A 24,478-nucleotide genomic window follows, 5' to 3' on the forward strand; every position below is an offset into this window, starting at 1 on the left:
ATATATATCTTTAAGAAAAGAAACTATTCATAATATTTATTATTTATTTATTTTATTAGATTTGTATGCCGCCCCTCTCCGTAGACTCGAGGCGGCTCACAGCATACAATAAGACAATTCATAACAAATCTAATAAATTTAAAAAACGTTAAAATATATCACCTACTTCATAAAATAAAGTTCTATATGTTTAAAATCTAAACAATAAGTAAATTTTGTGTTATATCATTATATAGTGCTACCACCATTTCTCTTCTTTGCCATCTGGCTTCCAAAGTTTAAATCAAATTCTCGTGTTTCAATTTTTCCCAAAATTAACCAGTTACTAATACATACGTATCTCTGAGTTTTCTATCCAATCATAAAACTTCCCCAAATATTATAATAATCCGAGTCTTGTTTATCTTTTAAGTTTCAAAGTCTTTAAATTTCTGTTTAATACACAAGCACACACTTTCTTAACATAGACACACGGAGCACACTTATTTTAATCACTGTGTTAATTGTTATTTTATCATGTTTTCAATTGCCGTGGCTTTTGCTTCAGTTTTTAATTCGTCGACTGGCTTGTTTTTAATCTCCGTGATTCAAGTGCTTTTTGCTCTGGTGTGATTAACACATCTGAGAAATAAAATAATGAATTCACAATGAATTGCCCCAGCATCATCCAGGGATTTAGTAACTGATCTATTTCAGTTTCCTGTGGCAGCTGGGGGATCTATTTGACCCATTTTTTTTAAAAAAACAATAATGTTTATTGGTAATGATGTCATTGCTAGGAAGGCAGCTTTCATTCAAAACGATCAACCATAAAAGTAACTCTAAGTAAATATGAGTTGCCAAACGAGAGGTAAAATAAAATCCAGGCTTGTGACATATATTTCCAAATATGTTTTTCCCCTAGTGCAGCAAATTGCCTGATGGATTACACAGAGAAAATGCCATTGAAGTGGAAATACTTAAACTCTTCCCCAGAATTTCAGTCATAATACAGATCCTCCTGCACATTTTCATTCTCTCTCTCTCTCTCTCTCTCTCTCTCTCTCTCCCTCTCTCTCTCTTTCTCTCCTTCCCTCCCCCCTCTCTCTCTTCCTCCCTCTCTCCCTCCCTCCCTCCCTCCCTCTCTCTCTCTCTCCCTCTCTTTTTCTCCCTCCCTCTCTCCCTCCCTCCCTCTCTCTCTCTTTCTCTCCCTCTCTCTCCCTCCCTCTCTCTCTCCCTCTCTCCCTCCCTTCCTCCCTCCCTCTCTCTCCCTCCCTCCCTCTCTCCCTCTCTCTCTTTCTCTCCCCCCCCTCTCTCCCTCCCTCTCTCCCTCCCTCTCTCTCTCTTTCTCTCCCTCCCTCTCTCTCTCTTTCTCTCCCTCCCTCCCTCTCCCTCTCTCCCTCCCTCTCTCCCTCCCTCTCTCCCTCCCTCCCTCTCTCTCCCTCCCTCTCTCCCTCCCTGCCTCCCTCTCTCCCTCCCTCCGTCCCTCCCTCTCTCTCCCTCCCTCTCTCCCCCCCCTCTCTCCCCCCTTCTTTCACATACACAGTCCTGCTACAGTTCTCTTAATCACCTGTCACCTTTGGAACGTTTATATTTTGTAAGATGGCGAGAGTCAGATTTTGTGAAATGGCAGCTGTACAAATATGACAAAAATAAACAAATCAACAGACAGATAAATAAAACAAATTTGTCTTCAAATTTTGTGATCTTTGCTAGAGGATTAGAGATCTAGCAGAAGTTCTTAATTTTGCATCTTGAACCTAATATATTTTCTGTAATACAAGGCAAATGTGAGGTTTTGCATTAATAGAAAAGATCTATCGCGCCTTTATCTGACATAGAGAAAAGAGATTTCTTTTTTAAAATGTTCTTTTTTAACAGGTTCTTTTAAAAATGAAAGAGGTGGGGTTTTCTCAAGGGTAACTCCTGCTGATAGGAACATTTTTCCTAAATCGTTCAAGCTGACTCCCATTGTTTATGTTTGCCGTCATTAGTTATTCCTTTCCAATCCTAATGGTATGCAGTGTCTGAATATATTGGCGGAGTAGATATGTTATTGTAATTTTACATTAGGTGACTTTCGTTCATTGTGGGTTTTAACTGTACTGTTACTGGTTTTGAACAGTGGTTCTCAACCTGGGGGTCAAGACCCCTTTGGGGGTCAAACGATCATTTCATAAGAGTCGCCTAAGACCATGCGAAAAGACGAATTTCCCATGGTGTTAGGAACTAAAGCTTCTATTCTGGCGCCTTGGAACATATTTTTACAATCCGACCAATCAGTCGTTTCCTGCCAATCAGCTTAAAGCTTTGTTGGGGTAATTGGTGCTAGACTTATGGTTGGGGGCAAGAGCAGGCTACCATTCCCGGCCCTACCGGAATGGGCCAGGAGCACCCCCCGCTTCCACCCCTTTGTATGCGCATGCACACAATTTCTATGGTTTTTTCACTTCTGTGCATGTGCAGAAGTGGAAAAACCCGTAAATGGGCAAACAAGTAAGTGACCACTCGCCGTTGCCCGCTGCTGTTTGCGCCCCCACCATCTGCTTGCCGTGCTTGCCTCTCACTCTTGGGGCGAACGGCGGCGGCATGGACGGTGGGGGAAGCCGGCACGAGAGGCGAGCAAGGGGTGAATGGTGGAGGAAGGCAATGCTCGCAGCAGGGCAGGGTAGGTGCAGGTCTGGGGAACATTGGTAGTGCATGCACGCACATGCCTGCCCGGCATTGCCACCAGTGCTAGCCTACGCCCTACATGGCTGCCACCGGAACAGCATTCCCCACCATTGTAGCTGGGGCCCACCACTTGTTGGGGGTCACCACAACATGGGAACCTCTGGGAAGGTTGAAGTGTTGGAAATAACTTTGAGTAATTTGGCATTAAATGTTGTCCAATCTTATCTGCTCATTACTGTCTCCTCTTGTTTCCTGATACAGGTATGGCCTCCCATGTGCAAGTTTTCTCTCCTCATACTCTTCAATCAAGTGCCTTCTGTAGTGTGAAGAAGCTGAAAGTCGAACCAAGTTCCAACTGGGATATGACTGGGTACGGCACACATAGCAAAGTCTATAGTCAGAGCAAAAACGTGCAATCTTCTCAAGCGGCCGCTGCCATCAATGCCTCTCTCCAGATTCCAAACCCCAGCATCCCTTACGAGCAGACCATCATCTTCCCAGCCAGCACCGGGCACATTGTGGTAACATCTGCCAACAGCACCTCTGGCGTGGTTGCAGTATCTGGGCAGGCATTGGGCGGACCGCACAACCTGATGCGTCGAAGCACTGTGAGCCTTTTGGATACTTACCAAAAATGTGGACTGAAGCGAAAAAGTGAGGAAATTGAGAACACGAGCAGTGTTCAAATTATTGAAGAGCATCCACCGATGATTCAGAATAACGCCAGTGGGGCCACCGTAGCCACCACCACAACGTCCACTGCCACGTCCAAAAACAGTGGCTCCAACAGCGAAGGGGATTACCAGTTGGTGCAACACGAAGTGCTATGTTCCATGACCAACACGTACGAAGTGTTGGAATTTCTTGGCCGTGGTACTTTTGGGCAAGTTGTGAAGTGCTGGAAACGTGGCACCAATGAAATCGTGGCCATCAAGATTCTTAAAAACCATCCTTCCTATGCCAGGCAAGGTCAGATTGAAGTGAGCATCTTGGCTCGGTTAAGCACCGAAAGCGCCGATGACTACAACTTTGTCCGAGCCTACGAATGTTTCCAGCACAAGAACCACACCTGCTTGGTTTTTGAGATGTTAGAACAGAACTTGTACGATTTTTTAAAGCAAAACAAGTTCAGTCCGTTGCCCCTCAAGTACATCAGGCCAATATTACAGCAGGTCGCCACAGCTCTCATGAAATTGAAAAGCTTGGGTTTGATCCATGCTGACCTCAAGCCGGAAAATATCATGTTGGTGGATCCATCTCGGCAGCCCTATAGGGTCAAGGTGATTGACTTTGGTTCTGCTAGTCATGTGTCCAAAGCTGTGTGCTCGACTTACCTTCAGTCCAGATACTACAGGTAAGAGACTTCACGGGCAAATGGATTAGCCTACAGTATTCCTTGAAAGCATTTAACCATGCAAATAAGCAAACTGAATGCTATTTGATTCCTGCCGCTTGGTAACTGCAATACTATATGTCAGTGATGGCGAACCTTTCTTTCCTCGGGTGCCGGAAGAGCATGCATGCGCGCTATTGTACATGCGCGAGTGCCCACATCCATAATTCAATGCCTGGGGAGGGCAAAAACAGCTTCCGCTGCCTCCCTCCCCCAGAGGCCCTCTGGAGGCCAGAAACAGCCTGTTTCCCTACAGGTGGGCCCAGTAGGCTTGTGTTTCACCCTCCGCAGATTCCAAAGGCTTCCCTGGAATCGGGAAAACCTCCACCATCTCCCCAGAGGCTCTTTGGAAGCCAAAAACACCCTCCCAGAGCCCCTGTGCAAGCCAAAAATCAGCTAGCTGGCACACACATGGTCGGGCGGTAGGAAAAGCAAGTAGGATGCTTGGCTGCATAGCTAGAGGTATAATAAGCAGGAAGAGGGAGATTGTGATCCCCTTATATAGAGCGCTGGTGAGACCACATTTGGAGTACTGTGTTCAGTTCTGGAGACCTCACCTACAAAAAGATATTGACAAAATTGACAAAACGGGTCCAAAGACGGGCTACAAGAATGGTGGAAGGTCTTAAGTATAAAACGTATCAGGAAAGACTTAATGAACTCAATCTGTATAGTCTGGAGGACAGAAGGAAAAGGGGGGACATGATCGAAACATTTAAATATGTTAATGGGTTAAATAAGGTTCAGGAGGGAAGTGTTTTTAATAGGAAAGTGAACACAAGAACAAGGGGACACAATCTGAAGTTAGTTGGGGGAAAGATCAAAAGCAACATGAGAAAATATTATTTTACTGAAAGAGTAGTAGATCCTTGGAACAAACTTCCAGCAGACGTGGTTGGTAAATCCACAGTAACTGAATTTAAACATGCCTGGGATAAACATAGATCCATTGTAAGATAAAATACAGGAAATAGTATAAGGGCAGACTAGATGGACCATGAGGTCTTTTTCTGCCGTCAGTCTTCTATGTTTCTATATTGGAGCTTAGCTAGGGCAACGGCTTGCATGCCAGCAGATATAGCTCCAAGTACCACCTGTGGCACCCGCGCCATAGGTTCTACATCACTGCTATATGCCTTTGGTAATGTGAAGTGATGAGGAAGTAGCATCAAACATTATTAAGATATCATAGCTCTTTTTTTCAGTATGCCACAGTGGTGGTGCAGAAATATCTGAGTTTCACCTCCAGCTCCATGTGGCCCTTGGTACATTCTTTCACAGTAAATTCCTTATAGTATGACATTTCATAGAATTATGCTGTATGTAAATTAATTTGGCCATTAGGTGGCCAAAGAGTCTGTTGTTTTAGATCTGGCAGGCTAAGAAGTCCAGAATTAAGCAGTAAGGTGATTCTTCATTATGGTTGATTTGATCTAAATATACCATGGACATGCTCGAATTGGGTAGATTTGAGCAAAGTATGCTCACCATGTCTCACAATTTAAAAGCAGTAGTTGCTTTGCCTGTAAAAATTAGGTAATGCTACAGGGGGTGGACACAAAAATGGAAACACTTGACTTTGTAGTTCTTATCAAGAACCGAGCAAGATGCACAGAAGACTGATAGAGCCATTTGTCAGTCGTGTTGCTCCCTACTGTCTATTAAAATCCAGATTTTAAACCCTGGATGAAAGCAACTTTTCAGAATTGGGTAAGCAACTGACCCTAACTAAAAAAAAAAGTTGCCATGAATATTGAATGCAGGCTCTGCTATGGTGCTAAAACCACATTTTTGAGTTCTAATTCTTCAGGCTATCGTCTTAACCTGGTCACAATTTTGTTTGTGGGCCTCATTGGCGGCCCTTGAAATTTAATTTTTATTGTTTATTTATTTATTTAATTTGTATTTTATTACACAATTTAACATTTATTTTTAAAGATGGTGATTAACAATCTGGAATTGGGGTGGGGTGTGTGCGATATTACCTGTGATAGTTCATAGGCTGTCCAAGACCACAGAAGAATTTGAAATTTAGGCATATATCAAATATAAAATTAAAAAAGGAGAATGTTTTGTTATCTGGGAAGAAGGTATCATGGTATTAGAGCATTTTAGTCATGGCATCAGGGAAATCCTTGATTATGTTTGTGTAATGTTTGCAAGTTTCTGACATTGAAGTGATCACACCCATTTTAGCTAATTTCTCTATCAGGAAACTGAATTGGGCTACCACATAACATAAGGAATATATTTATGATTACTCCGGCATATATAGATGGCCGTCAGGGTATGTCACAGGTAAAAAGCATCGTGGAACAAAAATCTCTTAAAAATAGATATTTTTAATACTAGAGATAGCATGTAACCTAAGCCAGATTGGAAAACAATACAATTTGTTTTTACATTGAATTTATTGACAGTTCATTATAAATAAATGATAAAATTGATTTCAGAAAATATACATTGCAGGTGAATGTTTTAAACATTGATTAAAACACCAAACAAAACAGGATAACAATCAGTCCTACAAAACAAATGTGTTTTTTAAAAAATATCTTGTTTGTGATAATTAAATCCTGTCTTGATGGACAATATTTTGAAGCTCATGTTTAGGGTTGCTTCTGAAATGGCAGAAGGGATAATCTGAGAAGGGCTGATTCTCCCTTGTACCCTTCAAGATATAGAAGATCTTTGCAAACGTTTTGTGTAAATGAATTGTTGGGGGAATACTATAATTTACTGTTATTAACCACCAGAGATAGAAACATAGAAGACTGACGGCAGAAAAAGACCTCATGGTCCATCTAGTCTGCCCTTATACTATTTCCTGTATGTTTATCCCAGGCATGTTTAAATTCAGTTACTGTGGATTTACAAACCACGTCTGCTGGAAGTTTGTTCCAGGGATCTACTACTCTTTCAGTAAAATAATATTTTCTCATGTTGCTTTTGATCTTTCTCCCAACTAACTTCAGATGGTGTCCACTTGTTCTTGTGTTCACTTTCCTATTAAAAACACTTCCCTCCTGGACCTTATTTAACCCTTTAACATATTTAAATGTTTCGATCATGTCCCCCCTTTTCCTTGTGTCCTCCAGACTATACAGATTGAGTTCATTAAGTCTTTCCTGATACGTTTTATGCTTAAGACCTTCCACCATTCTTGTAGCCCGTCTTTGGACCTGTTCAATTTTGTCAATATCTTTTTGTGGGTGAGGTCTCCAGAGCTGAACACAGTAGTATTCCAAATGTGGTCTCACCAGCACTCTATACATCAGGATCACAATCTCCCTCTTCCTGCTTGTTATACCTCTAGCTATGCGGCCAAGCATCCTACTTGCTTTTCCTACCGCCCGACCACACTGCTCACCCATTTTGAGACAGTCAGAAATCACTACCCCTAAATCCTTCTCTTCTGAATTTTTTTCTAGCACAGAACTGCCAATACAATACTCAGATTGAGGATTCCTTTTCCCCAAGTGCATTATTTTACATTTGGAAACAATGGGGAAGTTTTAAGTTACAGGAAAAATGGAGTCTTTTTCCTGTAACTTAAAAATTTGTACCTAACAAATGGGACTCCAGGTGATTTACAGGAAACCTTAGAATGTTCCTTTAAACATTTTTAATTAAACCAGGTCTTCTTGCAGCTTTAATCTTTCTTGTTAGCACATTCAGGCCTTAAAGTAATTGGGGCAGGGAGGAAAGGTAGAACGGTAATCTGCTGATGAAAGAACTTGCGCCATTTCCTGTTTCAGCACTAGGAACAGAAAGAGCTATTAGCTATTATTCAGATTCCCAGTATGACCTTGCCATCTCAAATGACTGCGCCCAGATCTTGGCCTATATGGGACTGACTCAGGGGTGGGTTCTAACTTAGCTTGCTGCCGGTTCGCTTCCTCCTGTGCTGCGTGGGCAGGCCTCGTGCGTGTACGCACACTCAGTGGCGAAAAATCTGGGAGGAAAAGAAGCCAAAAACAAGATATTCACCGCATGCACAGTGCCAAAAACTCGGCTTCTGCGGATGCTCAGAAGAAAAAAACGGCACAAAAAATGGCACACAGAGCCATATCAGAGGCCATGCAAGCTGTTGCCGTATGCCAGCTCCAGAGTGCATGCTGGCCAGCTGTTTTGGAGGCTTGTTTTCACTTTCCCTAGGTTTCTCAGAAGCCTTCTGAAACTTTGGGACAGAAAAACGGCCCATCCAGAAATTCAGAAAAAAACTTCTGATTGTCCCGTTGGGCCATTTTTCACCATTCCCCGGCTTCAGGAGGCTTCCCTGAAGGCTGGGGAGAACGAAAATGGCAGAATGGGCCAAGCTGAAGTTCACTTTAGTACTTCCAGTTGGCCCATTCGGCTCTTTTTTGCCATGCGCGCATGCGTAGGGGGTAGCACAAGGTGGGAGTGTGCAAGGGGTGGTTGTGTACATTCGCAGTGACATGGGTGGAGGCACACACAGGCTAGTGTGGATGCAGGCATCTTCTTGGCACGAGAACCAAAAAAGGTTCACCATCACTACCCTAGATTTTCAGCCGATCAGGTGGAAAAATGATTTGATGGTTTCTTTCCCACCACAGAGAAACCATTCAATTGTTTGTTTGGTCGCTCATCCATCCATCCATCCATCCATCCATCCATCCATCCATCCATCCATCCATCCATCCATCCATTCATCCATTCATTCATCCATTCATCCATCCATCCATCCATCCATTCATCCATTCATCCATTCATCCATCAATTCATCCATCCATCCATCCATCAATTCATCCATCCATCCATCCATCCATCCATCCATCCATGGCACATAACTAGACGGAGAGACATTTTGGCGTCAACACTGACTCGAAGGCACATACCCCGCACACATACAACTAGGGAGACGTGTAGAAGATGGAGTAAGGATAGTGGATGAAGAGAGATTTTAGTTTTTTAAAACCTCAGAAGTTGTCACAGCTTGGGATGAGATGGCAATTAAACAAAATTCCTTGCTCCTTATTCTCAACATTTTGCGGTTGGCAGAAATGCAGACAATTCTGAATCATCCTCAAGCTGCGTCTTATAGATTGACCAGTTAAAATGGTATTGGTGTGGCAGTGCCCAGAGACAAGAAAATTCCCTGCTCATAATCGCTTTTGCTCCTATGTATTGCTGGCTTTGGCTCTATCCAGTCTGATATGTAGTGCCTATATAGGCACTGAAAACAAAACTCTTAAATCAATACAATTTACTGTGCAGTACAACCTGTTGAGTTAGGTGAGCTAAGGTTCTAACTCAGTTTTGGAGCACATTACATAATATTATTTCAGGGACACTTGTAGACCAGCTTTCCCCTATGTCCGAATTCCCCAGTGAGCATGAACATTGCTGAGAGTTTTAACAAATCTAGAGGAAGCCTAGATTGGGAATGCTGTTGTAAACATAGCTCTTCAAGGATGTGATAATTATTCAAAGCTATTTATGCAACTGTGACTATGTTAAAACACTAAGGATGAATATCTGTTTTACAGGTTAAGAAGTCCTAGATTGAATTCCTGTCATTCCTAGATTAAAGAGAGAGAGAGAGAAAAGATAACGTAGCAGGTGCGAGAGGGATTTCAGCTTGGATTTTGAAGTTTCTTCTTTCTCAGAAACCTTTCCTCTCCTTTATTTATTTATTTATTTATGTATTCATTCATTCATTCATTCATTCATTCATCCATCCATCCATTCATTCATTTGTCCAATACACAAATACATAGGAAGAAAAATAGACATGTGATAATATAAAAGAGGGTGAAAGTGAACTTAGAGGAGAGGATATATGAAAGGAAGAGAATATATAAGATAGGTGAAAGAAAGGAAAGACATTGGGTTAGATGGACATTTCCCCCACTTTCGTTTCAGTTGTATCCATTTCTTAGAAACTGGGAGGATAGGGCTTGTCCAACTCAAGGCCCACAGGCTACATCTGGCCCGCGGGATGCCTAAATCTGACCCGTGGGGCCAGCCTGGAAATAGCAAATGACCAGTGTGTGATGCCTCCGGCAGCCAAAATAGGGGGCCATATTTTTGGCCTGGACGGCCTTTGGAAGCAATCTACTGGCCAAATCAGGGTACCGGAGGCGGGTGGAGGCCATTTTGGTTGGCAGGGTGCAGAGACATCCCGTTCTGTTCCCGTCCCTCCGGCCGTCCCATGCAGGAGAATTACAATGCTGATCCAGCCCTCGAAGAAATCCAAGTTTGACACTCCTGGATTAGGAGATGACCAGGCTGAGCTTAAAATGTGTGTATGTGTGTGTCAAATGCATCATGAGTCATGAATCCCTTCAGGCCCACAAGAGCTTTATGTTCAGCCCACCTTGAATTCCTCTCTATTCTTGACTCCTGCCAATTTCCCTTCATTGTTAGTAGATCAGATTCTTGTAGAGACCTTAAGCTTGCAATAGATCTTTATACCCAGTAATGGGCAGCCAAAATTTTTACTGCCACACTGTGGGTGTGGCTTATTTTGTGGGCGTGGATTAATGGTCATGTGACCAGGTGGGAATGGCTTGAACGATCATCATAATTCAAGTGAACTGTTAAGTCCTCGATTTACAACCCTACTAGTGTCGCTCACTGGGGTGACAATTTGCTTTGTGTTTCCCGGGTTCTCCTTCCTTGGATACCCCCCCCCCTGGCCTCAGGGTGGGTAGCTAGGCGAACGGGTGCTGCCAGAAGCATAAATGCTGCTCAGCGCTGCTTCCACCCATGCCTTCTGTTGCACCTCAGGTGGGAGGTGGCCACGTGAGGCTGCAGGGGAGCAGGGCAGGAGAGAGTGAAGCTCGTCCGAGGCCAGGAAGGAGGAAAGAGGAAAAAAGCAAGGAGCGCAGATGCAGCAGCAGCAGGGGGGGGGAGAAAGGAGAGCCCAGCCGAGACCAGTAATCCAGGAAGTGACAGCTGCCAATCAGCTGGAGCTGCACACGCAGTTTCATTTCCGCCGGTGGAACTGTGTTCCACCCCATCCTGCCTGCTGCCCACCCCAGTTTATACCCATTTGAAGTCTCTGGATCTCCTGATTTCTTTGGTGTTTGACAGACTGTTTGGACAAGTCTCTGCAGTTTAGCAAGGTTTTTCAGAAGTGGTTTAGATTAGATTTAGATTAGATTTATTAGATTTATATGCCGCCCCTCTCCGCAAACCCAGGCATGAGAGAAAATGACTGGCCCAAGGGCACCCAGCTGGCTTTGTACCTAAAGTGAGACTAGGACTCATGGTCCCCCAGTTTTTACCCTGATACCTTAAACACCACTTGAAGCTGGCTCTCAGATAGACTAATAGTTTAATGTATATAGCAGGTTGCTGTATCTTGTTCAGGAAAAGAGATCTCAGCCTTGACTTTGGAGAGTTTTTTTCTATGTTTCCTTTACAAATATGAAGTTAATGTCATGCACAATTCCTCCATGAATATCTTTGACAGCCTGTTACAGATAATCCAGCAGTTTTACAGATACGTCCCTGGGAGCCAGAATTTAAGTCAGTTTGTTTCCTGAATTCAGTTATGAATTTACTGTTGCTGACTGAACGTTCTTGTTTTAGTTCTAAAGGTTGAACTTTGTATAGTATTATTTTCGGCCATAGAAATTGTAGAGACCTGTAAACCACTACCACTATTCTTTTAGTTAAGTAAAGCATAAAACATTTTATCCCAAATTTGTTCTGTCGGGCTTTCTGGTAGACTCCTCCCGAAAATTCACAGGTACAAATTTCAGACACACACACGTTTGAAAATTCAAAACAATGTTCTTTATAATGAAAATTCACTTAAACTAAGCCCTCTTTTGGGATAGCAAAGAGCACTGGTCTCCAAACAAACTGGTAATTTGTACAAGTCCCTTATCAGTTTTGTGATACTTAGCTTGCAGCTGTGAGGCAATTCACAGCCCTTCTTATTTCACAAAGTGAAACACACTTTGCCCTGGTTTAGTTTCAAAGCGGGGAAAAATCAGCACACAAAAGGTCAAACGCAGCAAAGCAGTCACGAAACACAACAATCAGATAATCCTCCTCAATGGCCAAACCCACAGGCTGCTATTTATAGCAGCCCCACTAATTACCACAGCCCCACCCAACCACAGGTGGCCTCATTTTCTTTGATAATAATCTCTCAGTTGTTGTTGCCTATGCATCGCTCTCGCCATGCGTGGCTGTATCATTAACTCTTGTTCTGAATCCAAGGAGGAGCTAGGTAATTGATCTCCTTCTGAGCTGTCTGCCACACTCTCCTCCTCCCTGTCACTCATGTCTTCTTGGTCAGAGGAGCCTTCATCAGCAGATTCCACCAGGGGCAAAACAGGCCTGCAGCATGTGGATGTCTCCCCCACATCCACAGTCCTTGGGGCAGGAGCTGGGCCAGAGCTAACCACAACACAAATTATACCTGGGAGTCAATAAACAATATTCCAACTGATCATTTGAATTCCGTCATACAGAAAGGAGAAAGGAATTTTTGGCTTTAAATCTGTTGTATGATATTTCATGGTGATATTTGCATTTTAAAGGATTTCCTGCTTCAGTTTTCAGGATATTACTTTTCCCCAAACTTCCCCTTGAAGTTTTGATTAGGATAGCAGAATAGAGGCAGCTGAGAAGGAACATCTTAGAATTTCTTATATGACAAAAGATTAGGTTAAAATTCAATCCACCCCCCCACTCTAGTTTTTCAAATATTTTTTTTTAAAGTAACAATAAATATTTTTATAACTATAAAACAAATAAAATGTTTTTTAAAGGTAGAACATAGAAAAGAGAGACTTCAGAAATGGAATCAACTAGTCAAGGGAACATGGAAAAAATGGGACATTCTTCCATCTGTCCATCCATTACCCGGGGGGGGGGAACTATTGACCCCCTCAGAGAGGGTGCACAACTTGGGCGTCCTCCTCGATCCACAGCTGACATTGGAACATCATCTTTCGGCGAGGAGGGCGTTTGCCCAGGTTCTCCTGGTGCACCAGTTGCGGCCCTATTTGGACAGGGAGTCATTGCTCACAGTCACTCATGCCCTCATCACCTCGAAGTTCGATTACTGCAACGCTCTCTACATGGGGCTACCTTTGAAAAGTGTTCGGAAACTCCAGATCGTGCAGAACGCGGCCGCGAGAGCCATCGTGGGGCTTCCCAGATTCGCCCACGTATCTACAACACTCTGTGGCTTGCATTGGCTGCCGATCAGTTTCCGGTCACAATTCAAAGTGTTGGTAATGACCTTTAAAGCCCTACATGGCATTGGACCAGAGTACCTCTGGAACCGCCTGCTACCGCACGAATCCCAGCGGCCGATAAGGTCCCACAGAGTTGGCCTTCTCCGGGTCCCGTCGACTAAACAATGTCGTCTGGTGGGCCCCAGGGGAAGAGCCTTCTCTGTGGCAGCCCCGGCCCTCTGGAATCAACTCCCCCTGGAGATTAGAACTGCTCCCACCCTCCTTGTCTTCCATAAACTACTTAAGACCCACCTATACCGCCAGGCATGGGGGATTTGAGACACCTTTCCCCAAGGCTTATTATAATTTATGCTTGGTATGTATGTGCTGTTTGGTTTTTAATTATGATAGGGTTTTTAGGGTTTTTTTAAATATTAGATTTGTGCCAGTATAATATTGTTTTTATCCTTGTTGTGAGCCGCCCCGAGTCTTCGGAAAGGGGCAGCATACAAATCTAATAAATTATTATTATTATTATTATTATTATTATTATTATTATTATTATTATTATTATTATCTACATTTAGTATTTAATATTGGGAGGGGGACCTTTTTTTTATCCTGGTGGAGGGAGATACTTTTGCAGTGTCTCTGCCTCAGGTACAGAGGAAATGAAGAAAGGGTTTGGTGAGCTGGATCTTGTTTTGTAAATTGGAAGTAAAGAGAAGATTTGGACAGGCTCTTCCCAAATGTCTATTCCAGGAATATCTCTCTTGGTACTTACTTTATTGCAGCAAAAGCTTTAAATAATTCTATCCAAACTCTACTCGTAATTACTGATTTATTTTCTATTTGAGTACATTAATTTCTTTACTGCCCCTAAATTCCTTGTTATTCCCAACCTATACTTGGATTTATAGCCACAGTAATCCTTGGCAATGTTTTTTTCCAGGTATAAAATGGAACTTTTACTAGTCTTAAACAATTTGGACTGTCAGCACAAAACTCTTTCTTTTTAAGAGCAAGAACAGTACTGGAGATTCCAATGTTCATAATGTTCATTATTTTATAATCCTCATGTCACTCTGTATTTGTCAGCTTCAGTGCTTTAGCGAGACCTGACAGTCTCAAAATGGGTGAACAGTGCAGTCAGGCGGTAGGGAAAGCAAGTAGGATGCTTGGCTGTATAGCTAGAGGTATAACAAGCAGGAAGAGGGAGATTGTGATCCCCTTATATAGAGCACTGGTGATACCACATTTGGAATACAGTGATCCCCCGGGTATTGCGACCCCGATCATTGCAAAATGGCTATATGGCGATTTTGCAACCCGGAAGTAAAAACACCATCTGCGCATGCGCGCCCTTTTTTTCTATGGGCACGCATGCGTAGATGGCGCCGGGCAGATCAGCTGCTGGGCGGCTTCCCTAGGTCTTCCCCCTCTTGCTGGCGGGAGGGCGAGCGGCGGGCATCAGCGAGGAGTTTCCCCACCGCCCACGCAAACTCCTCGCTGCCGCCCGCCCTTCGCCCGCCCACGCCGTTCATTCTCGCCGCTTCCCAGCTGAGTCCTGAAGCGAATTCGCTTCAGGACTCAGCTGGGAAGCGGCGCGAGCGAGCGCGAGCGAGCGGCTTGTCCGCCGCCTGCTCGCGCATCGCCCACCCACGCCGTTCATTCTCGCCGCTTCCCAGCTGAGTCCTGAAGCGAATTCGCTTCAGGACTCAGCTGGGAAGCGGCGAGAATGAACGGCGTGGGCGGGCGATGCGCGAGCGGGCAGCGGACAAGCTGAGTCCCCTTCCCAGGAACCCCAATCTTCGGCTCCTCGCTAGCGCTGCGGAAGTAAAAACACCATCTGTGCATGCGCAGATGGTGTTTTTACTTCCGCAGCGCTACTTCGCGAAAACCCGATCATTGCTAGGGGTCCTGGAACGGAACCCTCGCAATGATCGGGGGATCACTGTACTGTGTTCAGTTCTGGAGACCTCACCTACAAAAAGATATTGACAAAATTGAACGGGTCCAAAGACTGGCTACAGGAATGGTGGAAGGTCTTAAGTATAAAACGTATCAGGAAAGACTTAATGAACTCAATGCCCCAATGGGCAAACAGGAAGTCCATTTTTCCAAACTTCTGGTTTGTCCATTGGGATGTTTTTTTCACCATCCCGGGCTTCAATGAGGCCTATTTACATGCACGGAGATGGGATGGAGGGTTGGGTGCATGCACAGGGACAGTATGGGGGTGTGTGAGCACATGCGTGATAGGGAGGGAATAGGTATAGGTACGTGCACACGCATTAGTGCGTGCACACACACCAAAAAAGGTTTGCCATCACTGGTCTAGATCTTATGTAACTTCCTGGTTCCTATAATGAGCATCACTAAGAGGTACGAATCTTGGACCTTTGTATGGCCTGACCACTCAGGCTAAACTTTTAGAAAAGGTGATAGACAGAAATAAACATTTTCAGTCCCATGACAGTGAAATCAATTATCCAGAGAGACGGTGATTTCTCCTGTTCAGAGCTGGACTGCATCTCTTTGGAGTGCTTTCATTTGGATTCCTGTACCGAAAAAGAGGAATGAACTCAATAGTGTAAACCAGTGATGATGAACCTATGGCATTGGTGCCACCGGTGGCACACGGAGCCATATCTGCTGGCACGCAAGCTGTTGCCCTAGCTCAGCTCCAATGTCCATGTGTGTGCTGGCCAGCTGATTTTTGGCTTGCACAGAGGCTATGGGAAGGCACTTTTGGCTTCCAGAGAGCTTCTAGGGGGATGGAGGAGGGCATTTTTACCATCTTCCCCAGCTCCAAGGAAGCCTTTGGCGCCTGGGGAGGGTAAAACATGAGCCTACTGGGCCCACCAGAAGTTGGGAAACAGGCCGTTTCCAGCCTGCAGAGAGCCTCCGGGAGCGGGGAAAGCTGTCTTCGCTCTCTCCAGGCATTGAATTATGGGTTTGGGCACTCACGCATGCGCGATAGCAATGCACATGCTCTTTCAGCAACCAAGAAAAAAAAGGTTCGCCATCACTGGTTTAAATATTGGTATAAATCAACTCCTACGATTCTGTCTCTGGCGGAAAACAAGAGGAAGAAACTATTACCAGTAAGTATTTAAGTGCCATTCCTTGTATGTTCTTTTTTTTTTTTCCCTTGCTTTTTCAAAGATGAACCTTTGAAGGTAGGGTGGGCGGAAGGAAGAAGGAGAAGAGATAATGTCGTGGCAAGATGCTTCCTGATTGTCAATTCTCTCAGCTGACGGCTGCTAAGAGACGCAAATCATCCAGCTGAGAGGCAAATATTATGCTTCACTGTAAAATTAATAGAGACAAAATAAGATGAAACAGATTTTTAGCACAGGAATATGTAGGTAGGAGAGAGCTTCTATATTTATTTTTATTCCTCCGAGACGTTCTTTTCCTAGTTGCTAAAACACAGAGATAATTATTTCCAAGAACACACAAGATACAAATCTGTTAGGCAAAATATGTACTAGAAAACGTTACTTCCAAGTAGCATGTTCCTGTATATTTATTATGCATATTATTTATAGTATCAAGAGCAAAAATATGATGTGATCCAAATAGCTTAACATCTAGAAAAAATCATGGTGACTAGAAATAGGATTTTTAAAAAATTCTTATTAAGGTTGTCATTTATTATTATAATTGCTGAACATTTCATAGTGTCATCAATAGTGACACCTAATTGTTATATAAAGGTGATTCAATTGTAGCACTTTTAACTCATAAATTTAGACCCATCCTGTGAGCAGACTGCAATTTAAATTTAAAACTTTATTTTAATAAAGTGATTAACGATAACATCACCAACAGCTGTGATGTTGAGCCGTGTAAAACTGAGTTGTTCTTTTATGATCATCAGAACTATAAAAAATACACAGAGATAAATGCAGATTTAGGCAGGAAAAGACTACATCAATACTGGACAATATAAGAATGGCACAATCCAGGAAGAGTCAACATTACTTCTTAGTAGTGTCCAGGAAATTGTAAGATTTAGGATTTTCTTCAGGAAACAGAAAAGCTAACCTAACAAGGGGAATAAATGGAGCACATACTATGAAAGATTGTATGACAGACAGATACATTTTAAAGATGAAAATAAAGAGGAACATTAGGTACATTCAATGCAGGAAATTAACCAGGAAGTGGTTAGTTAGATTAATACATCTCCCCCAGGCTTTCTTATATTTTATGTTTGGTATGTATGTGCTGTATGGTTTTTAATTGTTGGGGTTTTTTAATGTAATTTTATTATTAGATTTGTTTCATTATTATACTGTTTTTTTATTACTGTTGTGAGCCGCCCCGAGTCTTCGGAGAGGGACGGCATACAAATCTAATTAATTAATAAATAATAATAATAATAATAATAATAATAATAATAATAATAATAATAGGACTGAAATGGATCCTCAGTAGGGATAGGAAGTACAATGGTACTTCTACTTACAAACTTAATTCGTTCCGTGACCAGGTTCTTTGTAAGAAGTTTGTAAGAAGAAGCAATTTTTCCCATAGAAATCAATATAAAAGCAAATAATGCATGTGATTGGGGAAACCACAGGGAGGGTGGAGGCCCTGTTTCCTCCCAGGAGATTCCTAGAGAGGCCCCATGGAGGCTTCTCCCTGCCTTTTCCGGCCCTGTTTCCTCCCAGGAGATTCCTAGAGAGGCCCCACGGAGGCTTCTCCCTGCCTTTTCCAGTTACAGTTTCAGGGGCTCAGGTTTGTAAGTGGAAAATGGTTCTTGAGAAGAGGCAAAAAAACCCTTGAACACCCGGTTCTTATCTAGAAAGGTTTGTAAGTAGAGGCGTTCTTAGGTAGAGGTACCACTGTATCTAGAGCATCTTTTAGCTTTTGGGGAGGTGGTGAAAACCTGGCTAGGATAGGGGTTGAACCAGATAGTTAATAGCTGGTGGGCATGTTTGCTCTATTTCTGTCAGTTATTGGGAACTACATAGGTTTACTATGTAAGTTGAGAAGCTCTATAAGTTCTTTCAATAAATTAATATCTTTACAGATTGCTTTTGATAAATCAGGTATTCTGGTTTACAATTACATGCAAACATAGCTTGGGTCTGTGTTGTTACATACTCTACATGCTATTTTTTCTACATAGTAAGGATAGAGGCCTTAGGACTTTCTCTGGTTTACTTGTCCTTGATTTGATTATTGACCTGCTTTGGAATGTAGGAAATAGCTGGCCAGAACATTGTCAACCATTAGCTTTCTGTTTATGAAGGCGAGCAGAAATGAATAGTTTTTTCGCCCAACTTAGAAAAACTATTTGGTACAAAATATGCCCACTATTTCATTTGGCTCTAGGAGTATTTTAGTATATTGATGGAAGGTATGATTATGAGTGTGTTTGTGTGTGTGTGTGTGTGTGTGTGTGTATGTGAAGAAGCTCCACTGATTGACTATTTGAGGATCTCAATTCCAATGTTGCATTGCAATTTAACGGCAGTATAAGAATTTTGGTTCAAACTGTACTCTCTCTCTTTGGACACTGACGTAGAGTTGACTGATGCTATTTAGGACAATGTGAAGATTCATACGTTTTATATATAGCAAAATAAAATTATTTATAGGGGGACATTCAGGGGTGGGATACAAAAATTTTAAAAAACATTTCTGTGTCCAGTTGCTGGATGGTCGTGACCTATTTGGCCTCCTGTACCATGGCTAGGCAGGGCATTTTCATCCCCTCCCACAGGCTCTGAGGGCCTTAAAGCCTTCGGGAGGGTAAAAATGGCTGCCCATGGGCTCCAGAGAGGCATTCCAGAGGGCAGAAATGGGCCCAGTTCCAGGAGGCCCATTTTTCGTCTTCCCCGGGTTCTGGAGGCGTTTCTTGAGCCTCTGGGAGGACAAAAACGGCTTCTCCTGGACTTCACATGCCCTCCAGAGGCCAGAAACAGGCCCGTTTCCAGACTTCTAGGCCTGTTTTCCCCCCTGTCAGAGTCTCCTCGTGGACCCTGACTTATCTGGCTTCCAAAATGAGCCACATGGGAGGGGTGGGGTGGGGTAGGCAGAGCCAGCCAGCCCTTGCAGCTACGGGTTCGGCGAACCAGATCTAAAATTTACATCTGGTTCACCTGAACTGGCGTGAACCAGCTGAAACACACCCACCCTAGACATTTGCTTCACTAACTATTGAAATGCAGCAGTAGCAAGAAGACATTAATTTACAAAGTAAAGATGATGATGTTGGTCTCATTCCTTGAACCTTGAAAGACCCATCATGAATCACCTTGAATGCAAGGATGGCACATTTTGTGAAGAGCCTATTTCCTGGAATTTGTCATAAACTCTAAGGAAGAGGCTCTTCACAAAATTGTGCCACCTTTGCATCCAAGATAGACTCATGGTGGGTCTTTTATGATAGAACCCAACTTTCTCCCTTCTCCGATTCAAGGAATGAGTCCAATGTAGTTATCTTTCCTTTATAAGTTTATTTTTATTTTATTTATTTATTATTTATTATTAGAGTTGAAAGGGACCTTACAGGTCATCAAGTTCAACCCCCTGCCTGAGCAGGAAATCCTACACCACCCCAGCCAAATGGCAGTCCAATCTCCTCTTGAAAGTGTCCAAAGTTGGGGAGCCCACAACCTCCACTGGCAGGCCGTTCCACTGGTTGATCGCTCTCACTGTCAGGAAATTCTTTCTTATCTCCAGGTTGAATCTTTCCTTGGTCAGTTTCCAACTGTTGTTCCTCGTCTGGCCCTCTGGTGCCCTGGAAAACAGTGTGTCCCCCTCCTCTCTGTAGCAACCCCTTAAGTACCTGTATACAGCTATCGTGTTCCCCCCTAGCCCTTCTTTTTACTAGACTATCCATGCCCAGTTCCAGCAACCTTTCCTTGTATGACCTGGTCTCTAGTCCCTTTATCATTTTAGTTGCTTCTTTAGTTGCAAGTTATTGTCTTCTTGCCACTAAAACAGCATATGCTCCTTTTATGATTGGAATGTTCTTGTCGGGCAGAAGGAACCAGGAGCCAGGATAGAGTTCAAAAGCACTGTGAGTTTATTCCATACAGCCTGTGCAAGAAGCTGATGTACCAATGGTCAAGACAAATTTGACGCAGGTAAGAGTCAAATGGATCTCAAGAGTGGCTGGATTTTTGTATCTTCCAGGGACTCCATACTAGTTCAACCTGTTCATCTTCTACAGTTCTTCCCAATTGTAGAGGTAGAATTCTAAACCAGTGATTTTCAAACTTTTTTGAGCCGCGGCACATTTTTTACATTTTAAAATCCTGGGGCACACCACCAACCAAAATGACACAAAATGACACCCTAAGACACTCTCATCTCTTTTTCCATCTGTCTCCTCCCCACCCTTGTGTGGGTATACACACTCTTGAACCATTTCCAAAAACAGGTGAGGGCTGGGGGGGGGGGTTTCTCTCTTATTCTTTGGGTGCTTTTTTGCTTTAAATCAAGAGTCTCTTCTCTTTTGTTTCTCTCTCTTTCTCTCATTCTCTGTCTCAATCATTTTCTCATCTCTCTTTTTTCCTCCCCTTTTTGCTCATTTCTCTCTCCCTTCCTCTCCTTTTCTCTCTCTCTCTCTTGCTTTCTCTCACTCTCACTCTTGCTTTCTCTGTTTCTCTCTTTTCTTTCTCTCTCTTGCTTTCTCTCTCTCTCTCTTTCTTTCTTTCTCTCTCTCTCTCTCACTCTCAGCAAAAAGTTGCGAGACCAGAACCTGAGCTTCCTTCTTCGCCGCACACCTGACCACGGCACACTGGTTGAAAAACACTGTTCTAAACAACATGTGGAGGATTTTTTTTATATAAATGAAGAGAGCAATCATCCTGAGTTTGCAATTCAAATTTTATAATGCATAATTTGTGTTACTTGCATTTATTTCCCTAAGCTTACCTCCTCTGACGGCCTCACTGGGGCAGAACAGCTTATTTCTATTCACATACAAGATTCCAAAAGCTGAAACTTCACGAAGAAGGATAAACCACCAAATAATCGTGAGACTTAGTAAGCAGGCATGGTAGGACAATGGTGTTTTGTTCACCTTGACCAATGATTGAGAGTAAATGCTTCTGTGTTCCGTTAGCAATTTCAAGAGCTGGTTATTGTTTAGTAGCCCTCCCTTGCTTATTATCTTAAACACGACACAGGAGATGCCTGGGATAGAAGTGTGACAATTGTTTTAGCTTCCCAATACAGGCAGGTAAGAATGAACAAGTTTGCAAAATTCCCCCCCCATTGCATTCCGCAGAAATAGAAGACCTAGCTTTTTATATTTGCATTATGTTTTTAAAAGCACATGCTGGAAAGCAGCCTTGTTGTATAAAAAGATTGCAAGCTGTGTTTACTGTAAGAGAAGAAGAATGCATAGCAAAAGCAGAATGTGGGAAATAACAGCTCATTATTGCTGGGACAACAGTGGTTACATACATATGAGAAAGGATGAAGTAATCAGGACTTTCCTGTGGCGCAAGGAAATTATGAGAAATGACTGGAATCTGTTCGTTTGGGAAGAAATGAATAAACCGACGGAGCTTACTACGAGTAGGGTCCAACAAGGGGAGGAACGCCATCTGTTCTTCTCTTTTTAAATAGACTGTTCCTATTTCAGGAACTCTGTCCACAAAACAAAGAAAAATGCTATTATGTACAGAATTGTCCATGATTATCTATGGATAACTATACCATGATTTCAATTAATTTTGTCTTCAAGCTTTGGGGGTGGTAATTCTGAGTCTACACAATAAGGGTTGAAATACAGTAATACCTCTACTTAAGGACTTAATTCGTTCTGTGACCAGGTTCTTAAGTGTTGTGGTTGGCTCTGGCCCAGCTCCTGCCCCAGGGAATGTGGAGGTGGATGCAGGGGAAAATTCAACATGTCACAGGCCTGTGTTATTGCCGACATAATCAGTTCAGAGTTTAGTTTCTTCAGATGAAGAAGAAGGTGACAGTGACCCGGCAGAGGAGGGCTTGGCACACAGCCCAGGCAGTCAATCTCCCTTATCTTCCCTTGATTCAGATGATGACGTTTTGGACCTGCGCAAGTGCAGAATTATGCGTAGACGAGACCAAGTAAGAACATATTACAGGAAATAAGGGAGGCCACCTGTGTTTGGGTGGGGCTCCAGTAATTTGGGCTGCTGCTATAAATAGCATCATGTGGGTTTGGCCGTTGCGGAAGAATATCTGATTCTTGTGTTGCTGGACATTGTTGCTTTTTCACGCCTTGGAAAACAAAGCAGAGCAATGTGTGTGTGTGTGTGTGTGTGTGCGTCAGTCACTTCGTTTGAAGAAGAAGGAGTGTGAAGTGTCTTCACAGCTGCTAGCTAAGTACTTAATGACTGCTTAAGGGAAATTGTATAGACTACCCGGTTGTTTTGGGACAAGTGCTCTTTCCAATACAAAAAGAGTGCTTTGTTTGTTTTGAATTTTGTGATACAGAACATTGTTTTGAATTTTCAAACGGTGTGTGTGTGTGTGTGTGTGTGTGTAATTTGTACCCTTGAATTTTTGTGAGGCTCCTATCACAGAGCCCGGCAGAACATTAAGTAGAAAAGGTTTTAAGAAGCAGCAATTTTTCCCCATAGGAGTCAATGTAAAAGCAAATAATGCGATTGGGGAAACCACAGGGAGGGTGTAGGCCCTGTTTCCTCTCAGGAGATTCCAAGAAAGGCCACATGGAGGCTTCTCACTGCCTTTTCCAGCCTTGTTTCCACCCAGGAGATTCCTAGAGAGGCCCCACGGAGGCTTCTCCCTGCTTTTTTTGGCCCTGTTTCCTCCCAGGAGATTCCTAGAGAGGCCCCATGGAGGCTTCTCCCTGCCTTTTTTGGCCCTGTTTCCTCCCAGGAGATTCCTAGAGAGGCCCCACGGAGGCTTCTCCCTGCCTTTTTTGGCCCTGTTTCCTCCCAGGACATTCCTAGAGAGGCCCCATGGAGGCTTCTCCCTGCCTTTTCCGTTTACAGTTTTGGAGGCTCGGATTTATAAGTGGAAAATGGTTCTTGAGAAGAGGGGAAAAAAATCTTGAACACCCGGTTCTTATCTAGAAAAGTTCGTAAGTAGTGGCGTTCTTAGGTAGAGGTACCACTGTACATACATCTGAGGAGGGAAAAAATTACTAGTAATCTTTAATTTATACATCTATTTACACATAGTCTTACTTTGAATCAGCTGCTGGATGATGTAATGCCCAAAGCAATACTGGTTTGTTTTTTAAAAAACTGTAATTATAATTAATACTTACTTCTAATAATAATGGCTATAGTGAGGCTATAGTAAATCCCTAGATTCATCTTACTCAACCTGAGGTTCTACTGTAATCATTCAGAATTTCTAACAAGCCTGATTATCAACAATTGGAAGGCATCATGGTGTAAAGGCTTCTTATTGACGAATATTCTGGTGATCTAGGTACCGCCATTTCCTTCTCTCCTGCCTCCAATCCTATGGATGCTTATGTTTGATATCCCAAGGTGAAAGGATCCCAGTAGAACATTGGTTTTCCCTAGCTCTCGTCTCCTGAGCAAAATGCTTTCAGCTAAGTATATGAAGCTTCCTACCTAATATGTCGGAAGAAGACCCCTTCGGAAACAGGTAATAGTGAGAACTGGTTTATTGAAATCGGTCGGCAGAACTCAGCCGCAATTAACATGACAACTATTTATACAGGAACTTTGCTGACAGAAACACCAATCGTGTAACCGTATTATGCCCACCCAAATAGGGCTTCCCCAACAACAGCCAATGGCTGCAGGGAAGGTTTTACCCAATCGGATCTGCCGCGATACATAACACTACCTTAGTGTCGTCCATTCCTTATTGCAATCCATATGATCAAGGACCAAAATCATTCACTAAGTTTACAACATACACTAAGCCTCAATATGAATTGTTGGTTTTGGCGTAACATGCACTGATACTATATTTTTAGTGGAAAAGTGTCAGTGAAATTATATATTTATGGAACAAACAGCTTGACAGCACTGGCTTTCCAGAGAAAGCTAATAGATACTCACCCTATTGCATCTTTTTTTTTGTATAGCAATGGTGGTAACTAATTGTATTAGATTTAGATTAGATTAGATTTATTGGCTTTATATGCCGCCCCTCTCCGCAGACTCGGGGCGGCTCACAACAATGGTAAACAAAACATAGTAACAAATCTAATATTTCGCAATCTAAATTACAGTTTTAAGTTAAAAAAATCCAAAAGAGCCCCAATATATAAAAAACAAGCACACAATCGAATCATACACAAAAACTA

General features: G+C 42.9%; 1 protein-coding gene across 1 annotated transcript in view; it reads left to right on the plus strand.

Annotated features, from left to right (window-relative positions):
- Positions 1 to 24,478, plus strand: part of HIPK2 (homeodomain interacting protein kinase 2) — a 240,934-nt gene that overhangs the window by 106,012 nt on the left and 110,444 nt on the right. The window contains exon 2 of the mRNA XM_070756302.1: positions 2,914 to 4,006. Within this exon, the coding sequence (XP_070612403.1) occupies positions 2,914 to 4,006 (1,093 nt within the window). The remainder of the gene's footprint in view (positions 1 to 2,913; positions 4,007 to 24,478) is intronic.

The sequence above is a fragment of the Erythrolamprus reginae genome, chromosome 6 (genome assembly GCF_031021105.1).
Source record: "Erythrolamprus reginae isolate rEryReg1 chromosome 6, rEryReg1.hap1, whole genome shotgun sequence".
Classification (NCBI taxonomy): Eukaryota; Metazoa; Chordata; class Lepidosauria; order Squamata; family Dipsadidae; genus Erythrolamprus; species Erythrolamprus reginae.